Source organism: Phyllosticta citriasiana (genome assembly GCF_038021145.1).
Source record: "Phyllosticta citriasiana strain CBS 120426 chromosome Unknown IWZ02scaffold_4, whole genome shotgun sequence".
Taxonomy (NCBI): domain Eukaryota; kingdom Fungi; phylum Ascomycota; class Dothideomycetes; order Botryosphaeriales; family Phyllostictaceae; genus Phyllosticta; species Phyllosticta citriasiana.
In genome coordinates this window covers 34,476-61,113 of record NW_027117281.1, presented here as the reverse complement: position 1 = coordinate 61,113, position 26,638 = coordinate 34,476, and the positions used below count along the sequence as shown (strand labels likewise).

Sequence of the window (26,638 nt, the reverse complement as noted above, 5' to 3'; positions counted from 1 at the left end):
ACAGTACTCTCCGTGTCGTCTAGAAGCATTCATCTGGAACAGTACTCTCCGTGTCGTCTAGAAGCATTCATCGGGAACAGTACTCTCGCGTGTCTAGGGAGCTTTTATTTTTTGGAAACAATACGTTCTTACCGTGTCTAGAGAACATTCATTATTTGTGTCGTCAAGGGAGCATCCATGATTTCGTAGCACTGGACAGGGTCTCAATTGTCGGCAGGTCACAAAAAGCGGATACCGACCTGTCGCCTGATTGTCGACGCGTCGCTCGTTCACCACATCTGTCGAACTCGTCCTCATCGTCCAAACCAGCCAACTTACATTCTCAAGGTCTTCCGTTAGCATGTCCCAGCAGCCAAGCTTACCAGCCAGTTTGCGACTAGATCCTTGATCGACTAGTCTCCGCCGCGCGATGCGAACGAGCTCAGAGTCCAGGCGGTGACGTCTGGGGTTCTTTACTGACGACGTGTCCTCAGACTCCATGCCTCTCCCGACTCGGCCGTCCAGTCCTCCCGTCATCACCCACCCCTCCCCCACTGAGCTTCGCTCGGCCCTACCTTGCAGTCCGTCTGGCTCCGCTTCGCTTCGCCATCCGAATCCTACCGTCCTTTGTAGAGACTACGTGCTGGATGGAGCGTCTGGTCAAGTCCTAGCCGCCTACGAGGGCGTCGGTGCTGGTGGAAGACTCTGCTTGAGGACCCGACGGTCTGCTCGCACAACGGATACATGTAAACCGGGACGGCGACAAATAAGCAAGCCATGCTTCAAACGGGATGAGTAGGAACATACCCGGACCTCGAATGCTCCCCCTGTCACTTCTTCCGGACCTTCAGGACCCCCCTTGACTTCAAGTCGGCACGCATCTGACGTGCAGGCCAACCACACGCGGCATTGTGGGTGGTACATCGCCGCCGGGTCTCTTTTGCACCAACCTGGACAGCTCCCAAGACTCTCCGACCAGGCAAACAACCGGGACAACGGTCATCTTTTGCAAGACCTCTGGGCTCGTTTGATTTTGCCCGCCATATCGACGAGCTGTTCCTCAGAAGTCTCCGTCTTGGTCCATGCTTGCGAATGTGAATTTGGGGGAAGGCAGTATTCCAGCCACAATGTAAACACCGTCGTGTGAAATCTGTGGCCTCTCGGCTGTGGTGGTAAGCTGCGGTCAAGGCGTTGTGCCAACACCGTCCGTAAAACCGTCGATCCAACCACCAACACCATTCAAATCAACCTCTTGTAAACAAACTCAAGGTACAAGACTCCTTCCTCTTTTTCATCCACATGCTAAAGCCTTACAGATGTCTTGGTCCGACAATCGCTTCTTCCTCACCCGCTGGTTTTCGCCGCCGCAGCGCCCAAGTGGCGTCTGGCAACCATCGAGAACTCTGAGGTCGCTCCGGGCTTTCATCCATGTGTGTCACATTGAGTCTGGAGCTCTGTGGGGTGTTTATTACTGCGTACTTGTGCCACTCCCTCTCTCCGCCCTCTCCTCCTCCTTCTCCGCCCGGTGCATTGTGGTGATTGTGGTGGAGGTAGTGGTGGTGGTGGTGGTGTTGCTGCCGGCGGCGAGCAGGGGACGGAGGCTTTCACTGCGAGTATGTTAGCACAAGGCAAGCCGGTCACCGGGAATCTCAGTGGCTTGCTCCAAGCAGCAGTCCTTCGCCAGTACTTACAGTTTCCCCAAGGCAGAGGCATAGGCATCGTTGAACCTTTTCACTTCGGCCTGTACTTCTCTCCTGTTCTCCCCACAACATGACAAACAGTAGTGTACATGAGGGGGCAGGGCATAGGGACCCAGGCGCATCGAGAGACAGAGTCGGGGCGAGGACGATAGTGAGGGCGAGGCGCAGGCTGGCGAGAGGTGATGGTGAAGATGCGAGACGGGGGAGAAAAGAGAAGGCCTGGAGGCGAGTAATGGATTGTTTCAACATTTTCAGTGTGCGGGTGGCGAGTATCGTCAAGCAGGCGCGTCGTCGGAGGCGTGACCAAGACACCTTACTGAATCGGGTCACTGCGTCCAACTTCGAACGTCGGAAGGTCGGTGCCAACAATCGTGGCGCGGAGGACGACACAACGAACAGGATGTGCGAGACGACGGGAGCATTTGTGCCCCTGGTCTGGCAGTTGACAAGAAGCATTCAAGCCATTTCCTAATACCATAAGGTTAAACATTGGGTTATTCAAGCGTCTACAGAGCATAGTAACAGGGACCATTCGAGGCCCAGCCTGCTTAAGCTGATCACAGGGGTGAAATTGCAGCATTTCATGTCCGAACAACTGTTTCTGATGCATGTTTTCCATTTGATTGTTATCGCAACTTGATTCCTCCGCGCTCCAGTGCTAGCACCTCCAGTGGTGCAGCACCTGTGCGACCTTCGATCATCTTTTCAATCTCCTTCTGGACCCTAGACCATCCATCCTGAGGGAGAATGTCTTCGGCATGATGACAATTTTCGGCAACTTGCTCGTTGATAGCTGCCATGCCATTACTTCAACTCCCACAGACTCTCAAATCGCCAAATCGCCGGTGGCCGAGCTGCACGCAGGCCTTCACTCCCAGTCTTCTGACAGAAACTCGTCGAGATCGTCCGAAATCTTCTTCATGTCGTCGCCATGTTTCTTCATGACCTCACTGGACTTGACGACATCTGGCATAACCTCAGCAAGCTTTCCGAGATTTTCAAGGCTTGCCTCCCAATTCTGGTTCTCCTTTATCCTGGACTGGAGCCCCCGATTATCGCGATCTTCTGCAAGAAGCTTCTTCACCATCTCGTGCTCACGCTTGACATTTGCTGGAATTATTTAGCAATCTCGAACACCCATCTTGTGATCATGCGTCATCTTACCTAGAAGAGGCGTGGTCCGCAACGCATCTCCGGCCCATATTTTGTACTGTCTACTTGGAACTGTCTCCGAGCTGAAGGTGCTCCGACCGGCCGGGTAGTACGCAAATCCAAAGCCAGTCTCAAGAGGGCTCTGGGCAAGGCGATTGAAAATGATTTCGGCAACGGAGCTCTGCATGTCGTCCCAGATCTTGTAAATGACAAATTGTTGAATTTTGTAGGACCGGAAATGAACGGCGCAGATGGCATCGACCAGGTTCATGAGCCAGTTGCTCGACTCGTGCTTCAGATGCGACTGGAGTCGCGTGCGGGCTTGGTTGGTGTAGCCTACCTCGCTGAACGGACGAGGCCTGGAGTTTCCATCACAGCCCTGGCAACGGGCGAGGACGGCGTTGCAAAAGTCATTTGCCCGAACTTTGCGGTCCTTGGCGTATTGACCAAGGTAGCGGCGTTCGCCGTAATCCCATCTGATCTTCTTCTTCGATGGAAGGTCCCTGGCCGTGTCGATGATGCATGCGAACTCGACGTCCTGATCACCTCCATCGATATAGCGCTTGACGAGAGAGATGATCTCTTTGAGTTCATTCACTGTGGGAGATTCGCCTTGAGCGTTGGCGAGGTATTGCACGTAAATTACCGGCTGATGCTGCTTCGCTTCTGAATGTGCACGAACCTCTGCCATGCTGTCTTGTAGAAATCTCTTCAAAGCGGGGTTGGTGTTTCCGATCATTGCCTTGGGGATGGTGCCCTCAATGACAGCTTGAAGTACATGGTTGTTTGTTGAGGCGAGGATGTTGAAGCCATGTCGAAAGAACACCTGTTTGGAATTTTCTGAAAGCTTTTCCTCCTCTGAGATCTTCACCAGCAAGGCATCGTAACCCCGCAGCGCTTCTCTGATGTATCCTCTCGTGTCTTCAATTGTGCCGTCTTCTGGGGCCTGGAGCGTTGCTTGTGACGCTTCTTCTTGGCTGATCATGCGTTGGTAGGCGGGAGGAGAGGTTTCCAATGGCAGATCATATTCGCTGAGGATTCCTCCGTCCCGAGGGATGCTGGTGTTCGCAGAGGACATAATGAATGACGTTAATAGTGGACTGGAAGAGGTTCGCAGCGTGTGGGATGGAGTGTGGACTGGAAAGAGAAACCTGTCAGTATCAATTGCACTTTTAGCTGCTCTTGAGGACCTACTGAGAGCAGAAGCAATGAAAGGGAGATTGGCGATGATCTGACCTGATTGGTAGAAGATGAGGCGGAGACGAGGCTGGTAGAAGAAGAGGGAGAAGAAGAAGAGGGAGAAGAAGAAGAGGAGGAGGAGGAAAAGAGGAAGAAGATGTAGTCGTGGGAGTTGAGGAGCGAGGAAGGACACAAGCGGCAGCGGAGGTTGAGGTTGAGCAAGAAAAGTCTACTAGGGAATAATAATCCAACAGACGCGACTACACCTTCACTTCACTACCTGGAGCCGCCTCGGCTGCTAATCTTGCGCCTCCACTTCACTTCTTTGAATCCCTCCTGACTAAACCCCGGATTGACTCCAATTCACCCCTCGTAATTATCTAAGCTCGCGGTCAACGTTCGCTGGTCCGGTCCATTCGCAAACGTCGTTGACAAGCTTGACGAGATACTCGTCGGGAAGATGTCATAGTGGAATGTTTGACCAGGGCTCTTCGATTCCTTTCCGGCTGGGATGCTGCTAGGATAGCAAACCGGTGACAATCTCTCCAGAAAGATCTATTTGTGTCGCATGCGTGCAAGTCACGGCCAGAGCACTTTCTTAAGCGCTGCAGATTTCCCGCAGAATCTGGTAGAACTCGGGCTTGTAGTAGCGTTTGCCGCTGATGACCACGATGGCATACACGCAGGCCCTCATCAGCTGCTCGACCGCGGTGGTGGACAATAGAGGCTTCCGGTCTGCGCCAATGTCGACCAACAATGAGCTTGTCCATTCCACCAGCATCTGCGGATCCATGGCTTTGACGGGCGTGTCGGGAGAGAGTCTGTCGAAAGAGTGTAGTTGGTTAGTGCCAGAGTTGCCATCGCAGTCATCGACGAGTGGCTCCGTCGACTGTACCGCCGTGTGACGCCGGTGAGTCCACCGTCTCGTCTGCAAAATAGAAAAATCTAAAGGCTCCGCCCAACGGCCACACCTACCAACAGCACCCTAATTTTTTCATCTCCAACCAGAATCAATGTAAAGACTTCGCTCTTCCATGCCGATTCGGATGCTAACGTGCCGCAGATGGGCGAGAGATGGCAAGACGGTCATTCCTGGTGGACCAAGTTGATCGCTCCGGCTGCTCGTCCATGTACGCTTCCATTCTTTCTTCGAGGTCGACTCTTGAAGCTAACCAGGAAAGCAATGATGTCGTCCACCCTGCAGGCCATGCGCGGCACCCGAGCAAGGATACTTCATCAGGAATTCGTCATGTACAACCCCTTGGCGCCCATCCTAGTCTGTTGTGAACAATTCGACAACTCCGTCTGTCCCCACCACCGCGACCATGGCCGGGAAACATCAACATTTCTTCGCCCGATAGATTTCACTTGCTGACCAAGCACTTTAAGTCCCGCCACGCTTCCATATTGTGGTGCGAGAGGAACTTGTACATCATGCCATTCAATGGAGACGCGCGCCAAGTCCCCACGATCAAAGTCAATGGCAAGCTCCTTGGCACTGGAGAGACTGGACCTCTTCATGCAGGCTCGGAGATTCGCTTCAGCGATGACCTCTTCGACCCATTCTCGGCCTGGCTCGTCACTGGCATCTCTGAGGGTGAGCCAATTTCTGTCCCTCCGTCAGCAGGTGATACCATGAAGACCGTGGTCAGCCATCTGTGCGTTGCTTGCTTGGTCGTCGTCATCAGCAAGACGTACAAGCGCTAGATTCAAAACTTGGGGGGAAGGATGACGGAGGAAAGCCGAACATGGACTTGGAAAGGAAGGGGTGTAATTGAGCTCGATCCAAGACTCTGCGCATGCATTACGGGTGACCTTTGTCTCGTGACACTCAAGTTTGATGCTCCTCTCAAGGCCCTCGGGTCTTGACCAGAAGGGTTAATGAACTTTGACGGCTGCAGCGGCGGCATCGGGCCCGTCTGTCTTTGCCGGCAATGTCGACGAGCTGTCTCCCTTGAAAGTATGCCCTGATTCATGCTGGAAAACGTGAGTAAAGCAGTATTCCAGCCACAATGTCGTGAAGCTCATCCAACCAACCTCATCACCACCGACACCAACAAGCATGACGCGATCAACACCACGTGCGTCAATGATGCTCCTGTTTACAAGTTGGGCGCCTCGTTCAAATCGACCTCCCGTGGACGTTTCATTATGGCATCAATGGATAGCTGGACGCTCTGAGAGCGTAAAGCCAGTGGAAGATGTAGAATTACACTAGAAAATAGAGGGAAGCGCTCTTTAGGTCGTGCCACGTCGGAAACCTGCAGCGGAGCCGGGCTTTTGTAATGACAGCAACCTTTCCAGCAAAAGATCGAAAGGATTGTTTTAGTGTGTGAGAGTGCCGCATTTTGACGAACTAGACGCGTATACAGAGTCCGTCTCTGTTTGTGTGTTGGTGGACGAAGAGATGTCATCAGAGGCCGGAATGTAAGCGCCGTGTGGCCGTCAGCGCCGGCTTTATTAGCCTCTACCATGACTCAGGTGCTCTAGTTACCTCTAATAACCGCATATCTAGACGATGGGAACCTTACCCTCACTATATTACTACCCACGGCTCTTCTTCTTAGTGGTTAAATACGCTGGCTAAGTAATCTCCATATCTAAGGTTCACATATTACTAATAGGAATGCAGGCTCATTATTATCCATTCCTAAGTCCTAGCTAGATCCTACTACTCTTTAAAGTGCCGACCTAGGCCCATTTACCCTTAGACTAGTAAGTTAATTAGACGCAGCCCCGCGGACGACATGAAAAAGATGGGATGCGGTTAGGCATAGGGTGTCTTCTAATAAGACCTTAAGATGCTTAGCTGAATAGCATTCATGCAAGGCCCTTATGAGGTTATTATGTAAGTCACATAGATGTAGCGGAAGTAATAGTAGTACTAGATGGGATATTAGACCGGACGTAAGTTACTAGAAGGCCTAGCTAAGCTCCGGCTACGCTTAGGAGTATTCCTAGGTGAGTTTTACATACGGGAACTCTAAAAATTATCAGGAAATATCTTTTACTAAGAGCTAATGTTTCTCTAGGCCGGCTATATCATGGCTAACCTAGTCATCTATAGAAATACGTAAGCACAGCTCACCGTCTAGGAAGGGCTGCTTAACTTGTATAACTCGTCCGCATTATTAAAACTCATCTGCTTAACGCCATGCTCAGCCGCAGAGTATATGTTCGACTTGATCTTGCCGGGCTACGCTACAAGAGACCGCTGACTGCAAGATGGGGTGCAATCATAGTGTCTGTGAAGATGGGCTGTAGTAGTTATCGAAAGTCAAAAGCAGCCCAATTCTGCCTGCATTAACGTCGGTTTTTCTGCTTCTCCGGTTCCCAACTAACGAAGTGGTATTTCTGTAATGATGCATAAGATTCTTCGAAATTCGCACGGGATTTTGCGATGGGTACCACTGCTCCGTCTTGCCCAACCGCCAGCTACGGGTATGACGATATGCGCAACGCCAAAAAGCCCCAGCGGACGCCGCACCACACAAAGTCATGCAGTACAAGCCTGCAAGGCCAAGTGGCTGGGTTCCCCCAAAAGAAATTGCGCTTCAGTTCGTATTAAGGCCCCAAAGTGCCGCGGTCTGGCTCGTGTCATCCCTTGCTGGCCTTGACAATCCACCGCCATAAACTTCCGATTCCAGTTAGACCATTGGATCGGAACCAGCATCCATGCAAAGCGTCGCGACTGACCTATGATAGAAAACTTGGAAGCCCGACGCGTCTTATTCGACCACTTTTCATGCCTGTCGGCTCAAAATCGTCATCAGCGGCCTGTTTTGCACAATATCCCCGTCGAGCCAGGCGCCGAACGCATGACACTATCTCTTTTCTTCTTTTAGGACCTGCGATATCGACGTGCTGGTGGAGGAAAATGACAGGATTAATAACTCTCTGAATTCATCTCGTCGTGTTGGGGAATCTTTCCGCACCATTCATCCTGGATTGAGCTGTTCCAATGAAGTGTGGAGTGAGTCTGAGGGAACAGTGATATTCATGCTACCTCGAAAGACAATCAAAAGGTGTCCGATTTCCGACCCACGCGCCCAATCTGACTGAATCGTGATTCACCTCATACCTCGCTCAACAGTCCGATCCGACATTGGAGCCTTTTCTCTCTTCTTTCTCCCGTCCATGCCAATTGCACCAAGTTCTGGTGTGCGCACCATCTTGTCTGTGATCTCCTTGTCTATCAAGAGTATGATGTTGCAACCAGAGCCTATGCGTCATCCCTAGCAGGATTGCGCAGGTGGTCGTCGTAGGCCTCGAAATGGCTCTTCAGATCCGCCATCGTCTTCTCCAGGGCTGGAATGCGCTTCATTGCCCATTCCACGGCCGGGCGCTTTGTCTTCAAGAAGTTCTCGGCTTCAGTGGCGACACGCGTCAAGTGGTTCAGGTGGCGCAATTGATTTTCCGACAAGACTTGAGTGTCGACCTCGAAATGGCTCTTCAGATCCGCCATCGTCTTCTCCAGGGCTGGAATGCGCTTCATTGCCCATTCCACGGCCGGGCGCTTTGTCTTCAAGAAGTTCTCGGCTTCAGTGGCGACACGCGTCAAGTGGTTCAGGTGGCGCAATTGCTTTTCCGACAAGACTTGAGTGTCGACCTGCACAACACTAGCAGTGCGTGAAAGCGAAACGGAATCATTCGCAGTCCATCTGAGGTCTGGACTGCCGGTGGTAGCTTGGTATCTCTGATGCCTGATTCCAGGTTGCGAGCCGGTCAAGGTAGGTCCCAATGGCTTCAACATCATTTGCGCAAACTGACTATTGACGGCTCGAGTGACTTCTCGGTTGATCCTGGCCTGATCATTCTCCCTCTGGGGCGCGAGGATGTTGACCAGTGAAGCATGCGACTCGGCCTCATCAACCCTTGCAACTGGACGCACTCGTTCATGGGTCCGCGAAAAAGCCACGGCCGAGTTGATGTCCTGCGCGTACGTTGACTTGAAATGTTCCAGCAGACGCATCGATCTTAGCGACATGGTAGCTTCGTGGGATGCCTGGAATGCGGCTGCCATCGACTCTTGGGAGCTCTCGGCCTGTTTGTCGACGTCGTTGGCCATTGTCTTTCTGCCCTGAGGACTTGGCGATTAATTAAAGGTTCCAACGGCCACTACGTTGCTTCTGTTGTTGCGCGTCCATCGAGGAAGGAGGAGCTTACTTGAAAGGTTTTGGAAAAAACGAACGATCAAGCGGGTGACCAGGGTGTCTGTAGTTGTCGGGGAGGAAGGTTTGCGTGGATGAGTGCACGCAATATCGTGAGTGAGTCTTGACGACAGGAAAAGATCGGTCGCCAGCGGCGCTCGGGCCTCATCCTCTGTCAGCGCCTCTCGGCTTCCAGTTTGGTGACACACCACCGCCATTGACCGATTAGGTTTAGTGCGTCGCCAAAGAAAGATCGCTAGAAAAGATGAGAAGCTTGAAAGGGCCGGATTATCTGACCATAGCCATCCGTTCGCGGTGCACTTAGATGTGGTAGAGAGCGAAGAAAAGCGGCACGAAAGAGATGCGCTGAGCGCAAAGCCCGGATATTGGACATCTTATGCCGTTTCAAACGTTGGGACTCGGGTCCCTGTATTTTGCAAGGGCCCCCGCGGCTCGGCGTCTTTTCCGATGTCAAGGTATCTGAGGTCTCTGATTTCTCGAGAAGTCACGTCTTGCCTACGAGTGCAGCAGGTACGCGGCCTCGCCAGCATGGCTCTGGGGGCCTGGCCAAGCTTTGCTTGCAGAGAAGTCCGGGATTCGCCCAGAATTCCCCACCTCGCAGCATGCCGCCTCCTAATTCCATCGACCCAGCAGTATCCACCTATCTAGAAATTCGATGGTGCCAGGACGTCAATTGATTGACAGGTGCACAAGAGTCGGCATCGATGGAGTCTCGAGCGTGGTTGGGATGAAGATCTGACGCATCGGAGAAATTCAAAAGGGATCTTCCCGATTGAAGAGATTCGTAGCAGGTACCTGCACAGGAGAGAATTTGAGGTAAGCCTTGTTGCAAGCCTTATTGAAAGGCACGTTGGACGTGCACCAACCAAGTTCCACACATATCACTGACATTTCCGTGGTGCTCTCGCTGTCAAGAGAGCCGCATGACATGATTGAACTCGACGAAGCGGAGGACCGGGAGTGGAGTTGGTAAATGATGAGCCGGGCCGCCCGGGCCGCGTTGGATCCGCCGCTGACAGGACCCCTGTCGCTGATCTCCACGACTCTCTCGACTCACGCTGCTTCTCCTGTTCGTAGGGACCACGACTTGCCGCGACCCGACGCCTGAGCAACCATGTCGAATCTTCGGTGGTCACTGTCACCACCCAGTGAGCTGGCATCCGAGCCAACTAGCTCCGCATCCCATGCCCGCCCATCCTCCACGAGAGTACCCCATATCCCAAGTCATCATCGCCGCGCTCATTTGAAAATCACGTCTGCCAATACAAACACAAGACACCACCGCTTTCTGCCGTCGATTCGCAGGCAAGGGCCCTCTGCTTCTCCCCGAAGATCTTTCCCTTTACATTTAGAATTTCTCCGCTTTCTAACCAGCCTTAGCCAAACACCGCCCTTTATTTCGAAACCAAAGTCAACGATACCAGCTCAAGCGACTGATGAGGGACGTTTTAAATATGGCCATCGACCTTTCGGCTCAGGGATCATACATGTGGCGGGTAGCAGTCATCGACACGTCTCTCGTTCTCCCGGGGAAACAATTCAAAAGTCCTCAAAGCGGCGACATCAGGCTGGTTTGGATAGGGGACTACGGTAGGCAGAGGAAGATTACGGGAGAGAGGCAGTGGGAGGGAATCTGCCGAGTGATGCTGGTGTCGCTTCCAATCCGATCTGCCTGCAGCGGGCGGTTACGTGGCCGCTGTTTGCTGGGTAGGAAAGCAACAGTGCTTCCGTTATCGACTTCAAAACACGTGAACCTCGAGCAACAGTGGTCTCGCTATCTTGAACCGTCGGCACATTGTCTGCGCCAGTTAGCAGATTTTCTTTTTGATCTTTCAAGCCGATTCTAGGCTTGAGTTGTGTTGGGCCTGCACTACAAGTCATGTCCACACTGGCTACGTGTCTCACTCACCAACAGGCGTTGTGTTGCTGATAGAAAGGCAGCGGGTCAAATTTCCTTGGAAAATACCAAAATAAGTCGCCATTGCAGTCGAACTGTCGAGGTGTATGGTGCCGTTTTTTGCAGTGGAAGCTCTCGGCAACCAGGCGTTGGCGCAGCCTGATCCGCCGTCACCCCCCACAACAACTTCAAATTCTCCAAAATTTCCTCAACCTCACAACACGCGCCGAAAAGTCCTCTTCTTTCGATTCATCGCAAAACTTTCTCTCGTCCCTCTCTGTTTGCAGCATCAACCCCCACAACAACTTCCGACTCTCCAAAGTTTCCTCATCCGCACAACACGCACCAAAAAGTCCTCTTCTTTCAACTCATCGCGAACCGTTCTCTCGTCCCTCTCTGATTGCAGCAACAATGGCCATTCCTGACGAGTCGCCTGAGAGAAAGCTCACCACCACACAGCTAGCTTCTCTCATCGAAAGCTTTGACGAATGGGGTGCAGAGATCGACGACGCTACCCGACGACTTGCCGATGTTGACCAAGACGCCCAAACAATGTATCAGGCTTTTCGGGAGAGGGAGCTGGTGATGGGCGAAGCGCGATTGACCTAGACCTCTGGTCTGTGCGTCGGTTCTTGCTAGCCACATCAACATCGCCTGCACCCACTCTGCCAAAATACCTCCCTTCAACACACGACATCGCCAGTGTTCACTCTCGCGTCAAAGTAACGTTCAAGCGTCTCGTTATCAGGCAAGTCTTTTTCCTCTCAACATGGCTGAAGCAGTGCGTCCATTCCGACCATTTTTAGTGCAACCACTGATGCCTCCAGAACTCTCCCGATGAAGAAGTTTACCTCATGGCGCTGGACTTGACCAAACTGAAGGCCATCAATGAGTTTTACTTGAAAAACAAGCGCTTTTGCACAACTGTTGCTGAGATTCGTGAGCTCGGCGAGCAAATCCTCAAGGACGCCCAAGAGGCCATCAGGGCCGTTCGCAAAGACTATGCCAACATTGGCGAGGCCCTCAACATGGCCAATTCTCAGGCCGATAAGGTCATTCGCGCCAACAACAAGAATCATCGCCATCGCCAGGCTATTGAGCGCACTTGGGGTGAAACGCTAGAGCCCGAGCAGCTTGCGACAAAGGGTCAGCACATGAAACAGTCTGGGAAGGAGGAGGCTGCGAACGATTCAGCCGACAAGGCCATGGTCGACGCTGATGCTCAAGCATTGACCTTTCGCGCACACGTCGAAGCAACTGAGGGTCTTTACAATTGCTTGGTCGACACACTCAACGTCATGAAAGCTAAGGCTGAGACTTTCGCGGATACGATCATCCCTGTCATTGACGAGTTGAAGATTAGAATCGAGATCCTCAATGGCAACGAGCCCGACAAGGTCAATGACCGCCCCACCCCACCCGTCAAGGAAATGCTCAGATACCGCAAAGATCTGGTCAAAGCTCGCGATGGGCTCAACAAAGTCGTCAAGCCCTTCTTCGTTCAGTTGGTTATTCGCATTTCGAGCGAGATGTCGGCCTACACGACGTTCTTAGACATCCTCGACCGCTTGAAAGACTTAGCCGACAGCTACGATGACGTTCACGAAGAGGACTAAAACGGCAGTCATGACCGTAGCCCTCCTCGTCTATGTACCGACACCCCCGGCCCCCCAAAGACGTCGAAGGCAAGAAATGAAAGTGTTGAAATCAGGGACAAGGTCGTGGAGGGGGCACTGGGGTAGCAGTCAGTCTTTGGTTGAGATGAGAGCAGAAGATGGAACGTCTTCAGAATGGGTAGGTAGACAGTAAGCTTTCACTCAAAACAAAATGGATTTTGTGTGCTCCAAACTGTTGTCTTGTACAACATCCAACACATGCTCTGGCCGCGCTGTTTGAGGCTTTGCATCGGGGCAAATTCCTTTCGTATCCAGAGCCTACCTGTGCCAAAACGTCCCGGCCGTTGAAAGCGGGCTTGCCGCCAGAATCAACATCCAGCGCGCATCACCCGGGAAATAGGTCTAGTAATGCATTGGAAGACATCTCAATAAAGGTGTTGTCATGGGAAGCTAGTCATATAGCCTGGGGTACTGGAGCGGGAGGAGCACGAGAGGCTTTGAGGATCCCTGTTCAACACTTATGTCCCCATCTTCCAACTTCGAGTACGGCTCCCCTTGCTTCTCGAGACGTTGCATGCTGTCGAGAACAAAGGACACAATCTGTCTGGCTTTGGGATGCAGTAGATGATGGAGCAATCATATATCTCAAATACTAATTCCTTCGATCTAGATACCATACATTTCTGCACAACCCTCTTCCAGAACTTTGAAAAATTCCTCTTCGAGGGACGGGTAACACTCTACATTGAACACATTTTCCACCTCCTCCTCAAACCCCCTCTTCCGCTTCACACCTGCTGATTTCTCTTCTTTTTCTTCTTCTTGTCCTGCTTCTCCTCCTTCCTCTTCTCCTTCTTCTCCTATCTCTCCGCAGGCTGTGGTCTCTGGGTCCGGAGAGGGCGGCCCGGCCCGAGGGATGGGGTGGTCAGTGATGGTGGTGATGGCGGTGGTGTTGGTGGTGTTGTTGCTGCTACTGCTGCCAGCTCGGAGGTTCTCGATTTCTCTTTGTAATTCCTCAATCTTTTGCTCAGCCTTGCTCAGCTTCAACCCTAACCGCACATTTGCCGCCCTCAATGTTGTGACATCAGACGAGCTTGCAAGTTCGCTGTATGCTTGCAGACTGTCCTTGTATTTTTCATATATTTCATTTGTTTTTTTCTCCAACTCCTGTCGTTGTTTTTCACTTTTTTTAAATTCTCTGTCTCTTTCTTCGATTGTCGCCTCGTGCCGCTGGTGCTCCGTGTGTATAGCAAGGAAGCTATTCCTCGCAATGTCTGCATCTTGGTTTATCTTTGATGTGGTGCCATGCACCCCAAGTGCCTGCGCGGGCGGCTGCGCGGACGAGTGCGCCGGAAGGCCCGCCACAAATTTGTGTAACGTGGCTTGACGGCCTGACATGGTGGAATAAATGGCAAAATTCTTACATTCAATGTCAGCTCACAGATAGCAAATGATGCTGTGGAAATTTGAAAGAATGAAAAAGATCGCAAACCAGAATGGTGAAGGAATAATGACCACAAAGCCTTTCTCGTCCTGGAATTTTGAGCGCATGGAATGTATTTCACTTACTTTGGAGTTCTTGAGACAGGAGAAATAGTACAGAGCAGCACCAGACAACAATGGCAGCGCTTACAGGTCGGTAGGTAGGTAGGTCGGTAGGTAGGTAGGTAGGTCGGTAGGTAGGTAGGTAGGTAGGTAGGTCGGTAGGTAGGTAGGTAGGTAGGTAGGTAGGTAGGTCGGTAGGTGGGTAGCTATACTACATTGAAGGGTCAGCTTTCGTAAATGGTAGAGGTGCAGTAATAGGGACACTCACGGGCGAGCAAAAGACGCGGACTGGAGAGAAAGGAGAAGAAGAAGAAGAAGAAGAAGAATAGAAGAGAGGAAAAGCCGGCCTGGAGTGCGCGGCTGCCACCACCAAGGCAGTCGCGACTGAGAAGGGAAGTCGTGCAGATCTCCCGGCCCACCCACCCACCAAATTGGTGGCCGACACAGAACACCCACCAAAATGCACTTCGTGGCTGGCTGGTCGATCGGTGACTATTCAGACATCTGATATGTCCAATCGGCAAATTCTTCAGAGTTGTCTCGACACGATTGTTCTATCGAGTCAACCTTGCTTACACTCTAACTACAGCTGGATTGGGAAAACGACATTTCAAATCCGAAGTCGAACCGCTTGCTTGGCCCTCGAAACCCGCTTTCTCCAGACCATGGCAGCTGACTTGCTCGGGCACATTTGCTCGAGAGCCGTTTCGAGCTTTTACTGCGATTCCTGACTCTTGTATCGTCAAACATACAGCGGTGCCCTGAGGTCTTCCTTGCTGGGAGGAACGTGCAGCCTTTGATACGTGGTGGGAGACTGCAAGCTTCGGATGGGGTCTCTGGAAGCCCTGCCCAGCATTTCTCCAAGCCTATTTACCACGCCCCGATGGATCTGACCATCTACATTTCTGGAGAGCTCCGCAAAGTAGTTGGTGGGATCGCGTGGAATCACCGACTGAGTACGAGTACGTGCAGCCGAATCAGCCCTTGCGTGCATAGGCATCGTTGAACCTTTTCACTTCGGCCTGTAAATCTCGCCTTTTCTCCCCATAACATGATAAATAGTAGTGTACATGAGGGGGTAGGGCATAGGGACCCAGGCGCAGCGAGAGACAGAATTATGGTGAGGATGAGAGTAAGGGTGAGGCGCAGGCTGGCGAGAGGTGATGGTGAAGATGTAAGACGGGGGAGAAAAGAGAAGGCCTGGAGGCGAGCGATGGATTGTTTCAACATTTTCAGTGTGCTGGTGGTGAGTATTGTTAAGTAGGCGCGTCGTCGGAGGCGTGACCAAGACACCTTACCGAGTCGGGTCACTGCGCCCAACTTTGAACGTCTGAAGCTTGGCAGTGCCAAAAGGCGTGGCGCACAGGAAAAGACAACACGCTGGGGACATGCGGCAGGGGAATTTCAGCAGCCCAGAGTGTTAATTTTTAAGACTGAACAAAACAAACCCTTCTCGCAGCTTGAACACCAAACTCGTCAGCGGCTGTACCCACCTTTGTGGTATCCTCTCCTGTCCCACCCACCGTCTCTCCTCGTTCGGAGCATCGTCTGTGTCGCTCTTGAATCTATCGGTCCACCAGGCTTGCAACGCGTGCTTGACATCGGTGACCCGGTCATCGTTTTAGCCAGTGCCGTAGTCGTAGCGAATCATAATTCTGTTGTCTGGTGGCGCGTATGGGTAGAGTACGCGGGCAGGATAGCATACTCGGAGACCTATCCAGATCAGTCTCGTGTAATGAACCTGAGAGAATGAGGGACTTACGATGGTGCTGGACAGGCTAGCACAACTTGACCCAGGATGGGCGCTGTTGAAAGCAGCCCTGTGGAATTTGTTCACATCGGGGTTGACGGTGGCCTAGAGCGACCCAAATGGCAAAGGGGTCAAAGGTGCTCCCTTCGCCAAAGTAAGGTCCGATCCTTCCTTGTGACTTGGATCATGAGCCATGCTCCATGGGCCAGAGGAATATGGTGCGGTGAGGCTCGACGCTAGTGTATGGCTCTTTGATGCACAATCCAAGACATCCGCACTGTATATACCGTGTCTGGGTCTGTCATAGTCGTGGTGGTTGTGCCGAAATCAGCGACATCACCGAGCTCCTTTTCCAGCATTCTCCAAGTTGGCGAGGATGGAGGAGGAGTCTTAGACCAACAGTCAAATGAACATTCACGACCTTTGAAGCCAGATTGCAGGAGATTACCGCTATCTACGAGCAACAGCTCAAGACTGAATGCACACAGTACTGTAAGGCTATCGTGAAATGAGGCACAATTTTCCTAGAGTAAAGGGTACTCGCAGTTAAGACAGATACAGAGTATTTTATGCGTAAGAAGGATACTTAGACTAGGGAAGATAGTATAAGGCCAGGCTGGAGCAGGAGAGGTTAAAGATCCAAGATGACCGGGAAGAGACGTCCAATCTTCGCTTCCACAGGGGATTCACCAAGTGTCAATGTGACTCCATGGAGGGCGAACGCCAGAGGAATAGACTTCGTGGAGGGCGACCGCCAGAAGAACGGACTTTATGGAGGGCGAACGCCAGAAGAGTGGTGGAGGGCCACCCCAACAGTGATCTGGATTTGTGGGGGGGTGTGATCCAATGTAGACTATTATGTGTTTGAGATTGGTTTGTGCAAATGGAAGATAATGCCAGTGTGGACGGACGAGAATACGACCTTTTGCAGCTGCTCCAGGAAGTGAGGTAGTAGGACAAGGACCATTGCTCTTCTTCCAGTCTCTCAGCAGTTCGGGGCACTTCGAATGTGTTGACGCTTGAAATACTGGGGGCAAGTAAAGGGCGCTATACTTGGAGAGCAAAACAAATTATACACAAAGGAGCGTACACCGTGGGCTCCTGGGCCTGGCATCGACAAATGGAGGCTTCGGACGATGTGAGGGAAAGAGCCAACCATCAACTAAGTGGGGAAAAGAGCGTCAGAGGAGCCTCCGAGTAGGAAAATCGGGTTGGAAGCGGAATGAAGCGCGGCTGCCTGCCAGTGACCGCTGTAATCCTAGAGCGAGAGAGCAGTAGTAGCGCGGTTGCGTTTGGAGGCTTCGAGTGCGTGATGTGTTAGAAGACTCGGGCCAGAAATCAGGTGGAAAGGAGCTGTCTATACGAGTGAGTCAAAGGTTGGATGGCGGCGACTTTGTGAGAGCTGAGAATATCGCGCAGCTCCCGGACAGCAGCCTCAACGGCTCTTATGATCGGCGCCTTAGTACCTTTGACTGGCTGGAGACATGAGCAGTCAAAAAGCCCCGTCGTGAGAGATCAACATCTTGGAAGTCCAATGAACACGCTGACTACCTGCCCACCCCAGGCTCAAGGCTTGCGATGAATGACCAGAAACTTTTTCGACAGAATCAGACGCGTACTACACAAATGCGACCGTGAAAGCGGACTGGTCCAGCCAGATCCGACAAGGGAACTGAGATAAGCGGTCGGCAAGTTGGTCAAGGCCAGAAGAGAGAAACGGGAGCGCTATCGAGCAACTGGAGCAGACCGATCTTTTCGACGCTGAGCCTGTAAGCGACTTGTGATTCTTGTTGGACCTTGCATAACCTAATTTTGATCTCCGCCCCCCAAGTCCTTGACGCATTCAGCACTTTTGTCGCCATAAATCGACCGCTAGAGATACGACCTGCAGATATTTGCGCTGCAGCATGGGAGCGAAGCCCTGGTGGGTGAGGTTGTCGCGGGTCGTCCTCGCGCTCTATTGCACGGGTCCGGACGAGAGTCTCGAGTCGCGCGTGATGTATTGATCTTTCTGGAATGCAGAAATTTGACTCTGGCGAGTCTTTTGTAGCAAGACGTGAGTGACGACGGTTCTTTACGTCGCTGTTCTCGACAAGAGGGCGAGCGATTTCGACAAGATGCCACATTGCGTGGGTGTATTTTCCCTGGTGACTTGGGGCATATGGAAAGCCACAGATGGGTCTCTCGCTAACGTGGACTTTGTGCTGCGAGGTTCTGGGGACTGGGTGTTGCCTGGGGGCACAGGTCGTCAAAAAGGCCACCAAAGTGCGGGAGACACATTGAGTGAAGGAAGAAATGAAACATGCTCTAAGGAGCAGTTGACCGCGGTCCCAGCCGCACCTCAGGAGAAGTCGTCTGCAATTGCTGTGGGGTATTCAAATTGTCTTACTGGGGCTAATGTATGTCAAAAGTCCCTCTAGCAGCTCAAGGAGCTCAAGCGGGCCGATGAAAAGCTCAAGAGAGAGTATGAGGACAGCTGGAAAGGACAAAGATCCGAGAGGACGAGGGAAGCTGGAGAGGACCAGTCTCCGAGAGGACGAAGAAGAATTGCTGAATGCCATGTGTCGGAGTCTGGCCGCCGGCGATTTGTGGCTGATGTTGCATCCTTATCTTCGTAAGTTTCGAAGCGCCCTGGACGTTGTCGAGAGTGGACCGAAGAGCAAAATCATGCGAACCGCACCGGGGCACTCTCTCGGTGCGCACAATGGACTCGATATCTGGGACTGAACGTAGCGATGCTGTCCAACGGCTGGTAAGTCAATTCCGATTGACTGTTCGCGTAATGTCCCGAAAGATATTGCAGTGTCCAGACTCGTTTAACCGTATGTTTCTTGCGTGCTGCAAGCCTCGAGCTCGACAACAGCGGGGCGCGGATTTCGACGGAACGCGACAGAACATCAACAGTTCGGGCGTGCGGAAGAGGCACTTAAATAAATAGAGTTTGATAAAAGCGACAAATCGATGGAGAAAAGAGCAAATCCCAGCGTCCAAAGTGACATCAAAGACGTGTCTGGCCAGGGTGCGTGAAAGTCTGCTGACAAGACGGTCGAGCGGGCACCATAGTGGTCCTTGGACGTCATGGGTTGAACCAAAAAGAAGTAACACTCCGTCCAATGTGGAAGAGATTCCATCCAGCACCAATTAGGATCCGCTTGTCCCAGTGGACTCCCTTGTGTTGCTGGACAAGCCTCTCACCTTGTAGGTGTTGTTCCCAAGTCCTAAAGGATGTTCCGTACGAGGGCGCACGGAGCCTCCGCATTGAAGGCTCGAGGCTTGGAGGGTTTGAAACATCGGTTTTCGAACGAGGGAAACGGAGGAGGTCGTATGGCGAGGGCGTTTCTGAGCAAAGGTTGGGGTCTGCGCAAACGTTAGTGAATCGAGCAGCAACGAGGGAAGCATATTACGGTTGATTGAATGTGCGCGAGGGCCTGTAACTGTCGCATTCAGGGCCAGAAATCTTGGATCTGGGGTCAATGGGAACGGCGCAAGTGTTGTTCGGTGTCGATGCCGCTGTCATCGCAAGAGGTGTTCGAGATTGGCGGCAAATAGCGTGTCGAAAGAAATGGTGCGCCTTGGAAAAGCAGCTTCGGTCTGTCTAAGCGCTTAGATGTTTAATTTTGTTGTGCAAATACAATGTTGTCGGCACCAGGGTTGCTCGGCGACCAAATGCAAGCTCCCGTCAGTTGTGCACATTCCCCTACGTCAACCATCAACGCGACGCTCGTCAACCATCTACACGCCTGACCAAAGGCAAGAATCCCGCATCAGTTTCTACCCGCGCATCCACTGATAGATCAAAGGAGCCAGGTGCCACCCGAAAACTGCCAACCGACCTTGCTACCGACCTCCAAACCAAGCACCCGCGGTAAGATAACCCTCTTCCCCAGCCGAGTACAACCAGCCTGACAAGTTTGATGTTCGCTGTAGATGGAGGACGCCAACGATGAACCGCACAAGGAGCCTCCCGAGGAGCTTCCCGAGGACCCGGTTCATCAACACGACGAATGGGATCTCGAGCCTCCCGAAGATTCTGTTCCGCACCACGATGGATGGGATGAAGACGAAGCCCATGCCCACGACGAACTTCATGACCCTCGCAACGACCCGAGATACCAGCTGGAGCAGAAAGTCCAGGCACTCAAAAGTCGGACTCAGCAACTCGACTCGGCCATGGGCAAGTCCGACTGGGGCGAGGAAGAAGGCAATCTGGTGGATTATCTGATGGCAGAAAACGCCATGCTGCGCGAGCGCCACGACGCGATGCAGGCCATGCTGCGAGGCGAGAAGCACGGCCGGGACTTTGTTCTCGATACGCTCCAAGAAGAAAATGACAGGCTGCGCGAAAGGCTTGATGACATGTACAAGAAACCCATGGACGATGACAAGGACGACCAGATTCTGATTCCGAAGTTTGAGTTGAACAACTCCAAGCAGAGTGCGGAAAAGCTCGCCGAAAGAGTTGAGAGTCTCGACTACCTAGTGGACAAACTCAGGCGCCAAAACGAACATTTCAAGGCTGGATTGAAGCTTGCGATTTCGAAGATCAACGAGCTCACGGTCAAGACTAAGGCGGGCGACCGGTCCAGCAAGGAGATGGGCGAGGGTCATTCGGTCGACCGAGTCCAGGAACTGCGGGAATCAGGTGCAAAAGAGGCGGATCTATTCGAAAGGGCGTGGAAGAGGTTCGGAGCTTCCTTAATTGTGACGAGTATGACAGATCAGATGCTAGAGATGGATCGTGATTGACCAATACAATCTTCCATGTCCACAGGTTGATCATGCAACCACACAAACGAGCAACAGGCTGTACTTACCTTGCAGCCTTGAGTGATCGCGTAGGCTTCGTGTTGGAATCGCTCAGCACGAAATGCATGCCTCCGCGCCATCTTTTCCAGCTCTCAAGGTTTCTGGACGTCATGTTGCGCAGTTTGCAAAAGGCCGAGGGATTCGTTCTACTTCGAAAAACTACCATTCCACACGTTCTATCTAATTCTTCGCGACCAATTGGGCAGCGGACGATGAAGACCGCGAGCCTGATGCACTTGAAATCCGATTTGACTTCTTCCGCATTGCCTTTTTCCTCCACCCACGCCAGTTGTACCCATTAGACCACTTCAACCCATCTTACATTCCCTCTGTACCCATAACATCACGTCCCTTCTTCTTCACTCCATCCATTCCCATTGTACCATTGCCCGGTATTCATACCATCTCTCCTGCAGCCCCGAGGTCATGGAGGACACAGTCTGAGTCTGCTGGTCACGTCTCGCGAGATCGGGCGTTTTGGTGGCTCCTGTACGAATCGACTTGACGGGACAAAGTCGCATGCCGAGCCGATAGGGCCGGAATCATGGTGTTTCTCAGATGGTCAACGGTCTGACGCGTGTTCCTGAACAGGACCAAGGAATTCGACGCGAGATGGTCGAGCAGATGAAGGTGATGCAATTGCTGCCTCGACAAGACTTGGGTGTCTACGGTTATGTTGCGGATGGGGCGCTGACGCGAGCGGGAATCGTTCAGAATTGCTGTGAGGTCCTCACTGCTGGGAGAAACCTGCAGCCTTTGATACGTGGTGTGGGACTGCAAGCTTCGGATGGGGTCTCTGGAAGCCCTGCCCAGCATTTCTCCAAGCCTGTCTGCCACGCCCCGATGGATCTGACCATCTACATTTCTGGAGAGCTCCGCAAAGTAGTTGGTGGGATCGCGTGGAATCACCGACTGAGTACGAGTACGTGTAGCCGAATCAGCCCTTGCGTTCTGGATCTGCATCGCGAGGCTGCTCGTCATGCGTTGGATTGGTTGACGGTTTGCCGCGAGTTGGACAGTCCGGGCCTGGCGACTTTGCATTTGGCGCGCCAGAGAGTTTACCAAGTCAGTCTGCCACTTGAATTGGTCACTCTGTGGAAGCACTTGCTCGCGGTGACGCGGTGTAGAAGCAACAGACTCGATGTTGTCCAAGTAAGTCGAATGACTAGGCCGCACGCGGAAGGCGGTCCGCGAACGAGAAAGGCGCGTTTCCAAGGTCTCATGAACCCTCTGAATGGTCGCGTTTGAGCTAGCAACGTGGTTTTCGAGCGAAGTAGTCAGGTTGGTAAGCGACTGTTCACGGTCTGTGCGGATCATAATGGGGACTCGCTGGGACACGCGAGATGCTGCAACCACAGCCGCAATATCCTGCGTGTGGGTGGAGGGCAAATGTTGGCGGGCGACGGGAGCGCCGCGACGTGCCAGGGATGCTCCCAACGCGTTGCGTGTCGTGATGAGAGACGCATTGGAGCTGTAGATGCGGCCTGTATCCCGGACTGCTTGCTCTCCCAGAGAATTGACCAGATCCTTGTGCGACTGCACATGGTCTACCCTAGAGACGATTTGCTCTCGGTCATGGGCTAAGGAGCGGGTGAAAGCCTCCCTTATGGTCCCCAGGTACGTTTCTGGAAAATGCTGTGGAGCTGGGCGGTCATCTGGACGCGCCAGCGCTGTCGACCTCACCCCATGGGAACCAAGGACCAGAGCATTCGCAAGTGCAAAGTGCGAATGGACTGGATCGACACTGCTTGCCATGGCCACACGTGTCCGGCTAGGCGAATCCAAACGTTGAGCCGACATAATTCCCTGTGTGTACGAACTTGCCACCATGCGTTGCGGGACGGGACGGGCCATCGGGCGCCTCAGGCTTGTTATCTCTTGCTCGGGTCTACGCACCATGTTGCCGGCCATCACGGCAAGAGACTGTATCGTGCTGGAAGTGGCCACTGCTTGAGGACGCGCACGGCTGGTTGAAGCCGCATGAGCTGCCTTGATCTCCTGGACGTATGTCGAGGAAAAGTGTTGGAGACGGGGCTGACCCGCCGGACGCGCCAACCGCGACGCCCTCGTTGCTTCGCTGAGCGCGCGATGAGTAGCTGCTCTCGATGCGCGCTCACTCCTGGCCTGGTTCTCGAGGCCGTCAACAATTGTACGCAAAGAAGCCAAGTGGTTACATTGTGCAATGGGCTGGACTTGCTGCGGTTGGTTGGCTCGCGTGACTGTCGCGTAACGCGCGCTGGGAGCAGCGCGGCTCGGGGGACGTGCTGAAGGCTTCAAGGCGGCGTTGGCAGCGATGTTTCCACGACGCGCTGCATCTTCATTTCTCTGGATATCACGCCGGAACATGCTCGCAAGCTCCGCCTGATGATCGCCAGACTGGACGCGCTGGAGGCGTGGGATATTGCTCGGCGTGACTCTCGTGTAATCCGCACTGGGCGTGTGACGGTCCCGATGACGTCCCGAAGACCTCAAGGCGGCGTTGGCAGTTTTGCTCTTTAGACTCGCTGCTATTTGATGCCTCTGATCACCACGTTGCAACATTCTCGTAAGCTCCGCCTGGTGATCCGTGGATTGAACGCGCTGGGGCCGTGGGATATCGCGAGGCGCAATTGTCGCGTAGTCTGACCTGGGAGCTTGACGATGGGAGGACGAACCCAGGGATCGGGCTACTGACGAAGCATGGGGGCCTGCGCGAAGGTCATGCGGTTGCAAACGTTGATATTGCTGTGCCGTACTGGAGAGGGCTTGATTCTGTGCCCGCAGCACACGGATTTGATTCTGGAGGGTTTCAACATCTTGGCGAAGAGGATCGATGTCGTTGGCCTGTTCCCTCAGGCGGTGGATTTCCTGGGCGTGCCTTTGTTCCATGTCGTGAGTTTCGGCGGCTTGGTCCACGACGACCTCATTCACAACCTCTTCCGCATCAACAACGGCCTGCCCAGCTTCGACGTTTCTGGACTCTAAATTCCTTTTCAAGCTCTTTGCTATTTACTCCCGCCTGTTCAATTCCTGCTTCAGCCCAAGAAATCCCTGGTTCCGTTATTCCACCTGCTTGAAGCCTTGATCCCTTTCCCGCTTGCGAATAGAGGTCGTCTTGTCCCTCCTGGCCACATTTTACTTGTCGCCTTCGATATCTCTCCTCTGGACGTCGATTGCTTCATTTTTGACGTCAAGATGGTAATTCAGGTCAGACATGGTGGCGCTTGGGGATTGATTGCGGGCTGCTGCGGAGCCAGATCGACCATCGTCTTGATTTTGTCGGCCCCGGGGGATGGATGGAGCATCTCGCTGGCCAGCCACGGACTGGTCCCCGAAGAGTCCCATGCGGCGATCGTAGTCTGCAAGGTCCTGAGGGTCGAGCTTTCCTTTCTTCGCATCTTCCCACAGCTTTATTTCTTTCGCAAGACGTCGTCGAGACTCTTGCAGTCTCATGACCAGGGTAGCCCGGTACTGCGCACTGGACGGGTCCGGGTGGGCGGAGGGATCTGGAGGGACCTCCTGTCCTTCCGGCCGCATTTCTCCAATATGTTGATGACGTGCGTCTGTACAGTCCTCGGGTTGTCTATCCAGCTTCCTGGTGACATCTCTTGCTTTTTTTTCTTGCTTGACGATTCTTTGCCACATCCTGTTCAGCTCATTGCTTGCCTCGCGAGCGACATGTGGCCCCCCTCCCCGGGTCGGCTCGTCAGGCTGATTTTCGTCCATGATGACGGGCTTGAGAGTGAGAGGGTTACGTGAAAGAGTCCTTCGTTGGGATAGAGGAGCTTTTGGTTCGTTGAAGGACGAGTGTGACGGAAGGGTGGCGTTGACAGCGAAAGGATATCGAGGGAGAGGTGTCGAGTGTTATTGTGGGAAATTGTTGTCGATCAGTTGAAGGAAAAGTGTGACTGAAGGGAGGTGTTGAAAGCGAAAGGACTTCGGAAAGGTGGTGCGCGTCAAGGGAAAGTGTTGCGCGTCGGCGGCGAATGAAGCTGAGCCGCCGCAGCGCCTACAAATGCGTGCAAAGTCTCGAGAAGGCGATTCGGCGGTAAGATAGTGGCAGACAATCGAGTGGGTGGAGATGATGGAGGAGGGTGCAGGAGTGCGAGCAAAAGCAGTGGTTGGAAAGTCGGTGGAAGATGGTGTCGAGGTCGGCGGCACGGCAACGCCCACCCCACAAAGGAAAGGCTGCGAACTCTTGGCTGGGTTTGTCGAATCAGACAGTGGTGGTATCGAGCAGAATCCAAGCGACTCAACTCAAAGTGACTTTGGCAGAACGCGCCATGAGCTTCCGACGTGGTCGCGCAAACGGCGCTCGCTTACATGGCCTGATTGGGCCGTAACAACAATGGGAACCAAGTCTAGACAGCAAAGACCACGTCATACGCAACGAGATACACATGTATCTAGTAGTATTTCCTTGCAGATCAAGGAAGCACCAACAGTGGATGGTATTGGAGAAGACTGCTGGACGTGTTCGGACCGGGAGCATTCAAGATCCGTTCGTGCACCCCTGGTCGAATGACCACTCTGATTTTTCCGCTTTTGGCACCAGGAACATGATATGATTGTCTTACAAGGAGTGGAAGAGCTTGCTGGCTTGCAATATGCTGTTGAGGCACAACTCAGTCATTCCCCGTCGACTGGCCCATGGAGCAACAGACACCTTTCAACGCCTCCCCAATATCTGTTCCATTCTGCCCCAGACTCCGCATAGCCCTTGGTTGAGGGCCTGAGCGCGCGATCGGTGATTGCTTTTGGATAAAATCTGCCGTGCAATGCAGCAATTCGCCAATGTACAAAGCGGTCCTGTTGTCACTTCACGAGATCTCCCCAACCCTGGGCGACTTCCAGCTCACAACCCGCCATAACGCCGAAGAAAGCCGCTAAAGCAGACCCAAAAGCAAACTCAGAACCCAAATGTGTATCAGTACAAGCAGGGGAGATGCCGAACGAAGAGTCGAGGTACCGGAGCACCGAGTTGAGAATCAAGCGTTGCGCTCCTCGACGCGCTTGCGACGCTCCTAAAAGTGCTGAAGACGTTCGTCGAGCTCCTTCAGGCGATCCTTCATGCCCTGATGCTCGGACGACGGGTCGTTCGCGGCCTCCTCAATCTTGACCCTCTGCAACTTGTAGTTCTCTGGACCGGGTTAGCGATAAAACACCGTTGAATGATTTTTGACGTACCAATGAGAGGCGTGGACATGACCGCAGCATCCGCGTAGTCTTCTCAGGGATGCTCGAGCAGAATGGCGGTAATGGGCACGCCGAGACCCTTGAGGGAAGGCTCTTGCAGCAGTCCATAGCCGGACAACATGTAGCCGTGAAAAGCGTCGTGTCACTTCTCTCCTTTCTCGGGCCTCAGCTCGAAGCTGGGGATTGGTCGAATTTCAATCGCTGTGCTTGTCTGAGTTGACCACGGCGAGCTGGGGTGCTGGTTTGCGTACACATGTTGTGCTTGTAGGATGCTGGTGGTGTAGTGTGTTTTGGCGCGAGGTGGCACAGGTGGCTGAGCCGGGGCGCTAATCCCAGCGTGGACTGACCATGCGCCACCCCGCTTTCTCCGCTGCCCGTTCCCCTCAACAGCGAACAACCTCCATCGCTTCTGGCCGGCTCGACACTTCCAGGCCAATCAAATTGTCGCGTAATCTTCAATTCTGCCAACCAAGCGACGCATAGATTGTCAGGTACAGGGCACGCCTGCACATGACCGCTCTATGCATTCGTCCTGGTAGGCTCCCAAAGAAGCTCCAATGGCCAAGAAAAGACCGAAAGGCTGTCTGACTCTCTTGCATGAACAGTACCACTGCCCAAAACGCCACTGGACGCTTGCCGAGACCTTTGGCACTCCCAACTCCTCCAAG

At 53.0% G+C, this 26,638-nt stretch overlaps 7 protein-coding genes across 7 annotated transcripts; 3 read left to right on the top strand and 4 right to left on the bottom strand.

The window, feature by feature from the left end:
- Positions 1-2,547: 2,547 nt before the first annotated feature.
- On the bottom strand, positions 2,548-3,909 carry IWZ02DRAFT_431249 (uncharacterized protein; the record flags this gene model as incomplete). The annotated part of the gene is made up of 2 exons (XM_066766151.1): positions 2,548-2,789; positions 2,844-3,909. 2 exons carry the CDS (start codon positions 3,907-3,909, stop codon positions 2,548-2,550), a joined length of 1,308 nt encoding a protein of 435 aa, XP_066624228.1.
- Positions 3,910-4,681: 772 nt separating this feature from the next.
- On the top strand, positions 4,682-5,717 carry IWZ02DRAFT_488688 (uncharacterized protein; the record flags this gene model as incomplete). The annotated part of the gene is made up of 5 exons (XM_066769491.1): positions 4,682-4,829; positions 4,877-4,920; positions 5,074-5,140; positions 5,192-5,286; positions 5,400-5,717. The coding sequence occupies 5 exons, from the start codon at positions 4,682-4,684 to the stop codon at positions 5,715-5,717; spliced, it is 672 nt and encodes a 223-aa protein (XP_066624227.1).
- Positions 5,718-7,943: 2,226 nt separating this feature from the next.
- Positions 7,944-9,492, bottom strand: IWZ02DRAFT_195784 (uncharacterized protein). Its single transcript, XM_066762497.1, has 2 exons — positions 9,177-9,492; positions 7,944-9,090 (listed from the first exon to the last, which is right to left on the bottom strand). Exon 2 carries the CDS (start codon positions 9,076-9,078, stop codon positions 8,233-8,235), a length of 846 nt encoding a protein of 281 aa, XP_066624226.1. The 5' UTR covers positions 9,079-9,090; positions 9,177-9,492; the 3' UTR covers positions 7,944-8,232.
- Positions 9,493-11,489: 1,997 nt separating this feature from the next.
- IWZ02DRAFT_480203 (uncharacterized protein) lies at positions 11,490-12,924 on the top strand (the record flags this gene model as incomplete). Its single annotated transcript, XM_066769105.1, has 3 exons — positions 11,490-11,660; positions 11,782-11,859; positions 11,906-12,924. The coding sequence occupies 3 exons, from the start codon at positions 11,490-11,492 to the stop codon at positions 12,692-12,694; spliced, it is 1,038 nt and encodes a 345-aa protein (XP_066624225.1). The 3' UTR covers positions 12,695-12,924.
- A 436-nt stretch (positions 12,925-13,360) lies between these two features.
- On the bottom strand, positions 13,361-14,092 carry IWZ02DRAFT_431246 (uncharacterized protein; the record flags this gene model as incomplete). Its single annotated transcript, XM_066766150.1, has 1 exon — positions 13,361-14,092. The coding sequence occupies one exon, from the start codon at positions 14,090-14,092 to the stop codon at positions 13,361-13,363; it is 732 nt and encodes a 243-aa protein (XP_066624224.1).
- Positions 14,093-19,214: 5,122 nt separating this feature from the next.
- IWZ02DRAFT_515382 (uncharacterized protein) lies at positions 19,215-20,737 on the top strand (the record flags this gene model as incomplete). The annotated part of the gene is made up of 5 exons (XM_066770649.1): positions 19,215-19,356; positions 19,437-19,578; positions 19,639-19,796; positions 19,847-19,854; positions 19,917-20,737. 5 exons carry the CDS (start codon positions 19,215-19,217, stop codon positions 20,733-20,735), a joined length of 1,269 nt encoding a protein of 422 aa, XP_066624223.1.
- A 179-nt stretch (positions 20,738-20,916) lies between these two features.
- IWZ02DRAFT_445711 (uncharacterized protein) lies at positions 20,917-23,610 on the bottom strand. Its single transcript, XM_066767184.1, has one exon. It carries the CDS (start codon positions 23,334-23,336, stop codon positions 21,249-21,251), a length of 2,088 nt encoding a protein of 695 aa, XP_066624222.1. The 5' UTR covers positions 23,337-23,610; the 3' UTR covers positions 20,917-21,248.
- Positions 23,611-26,638: the final 3,028 nt, after the last annotated feature.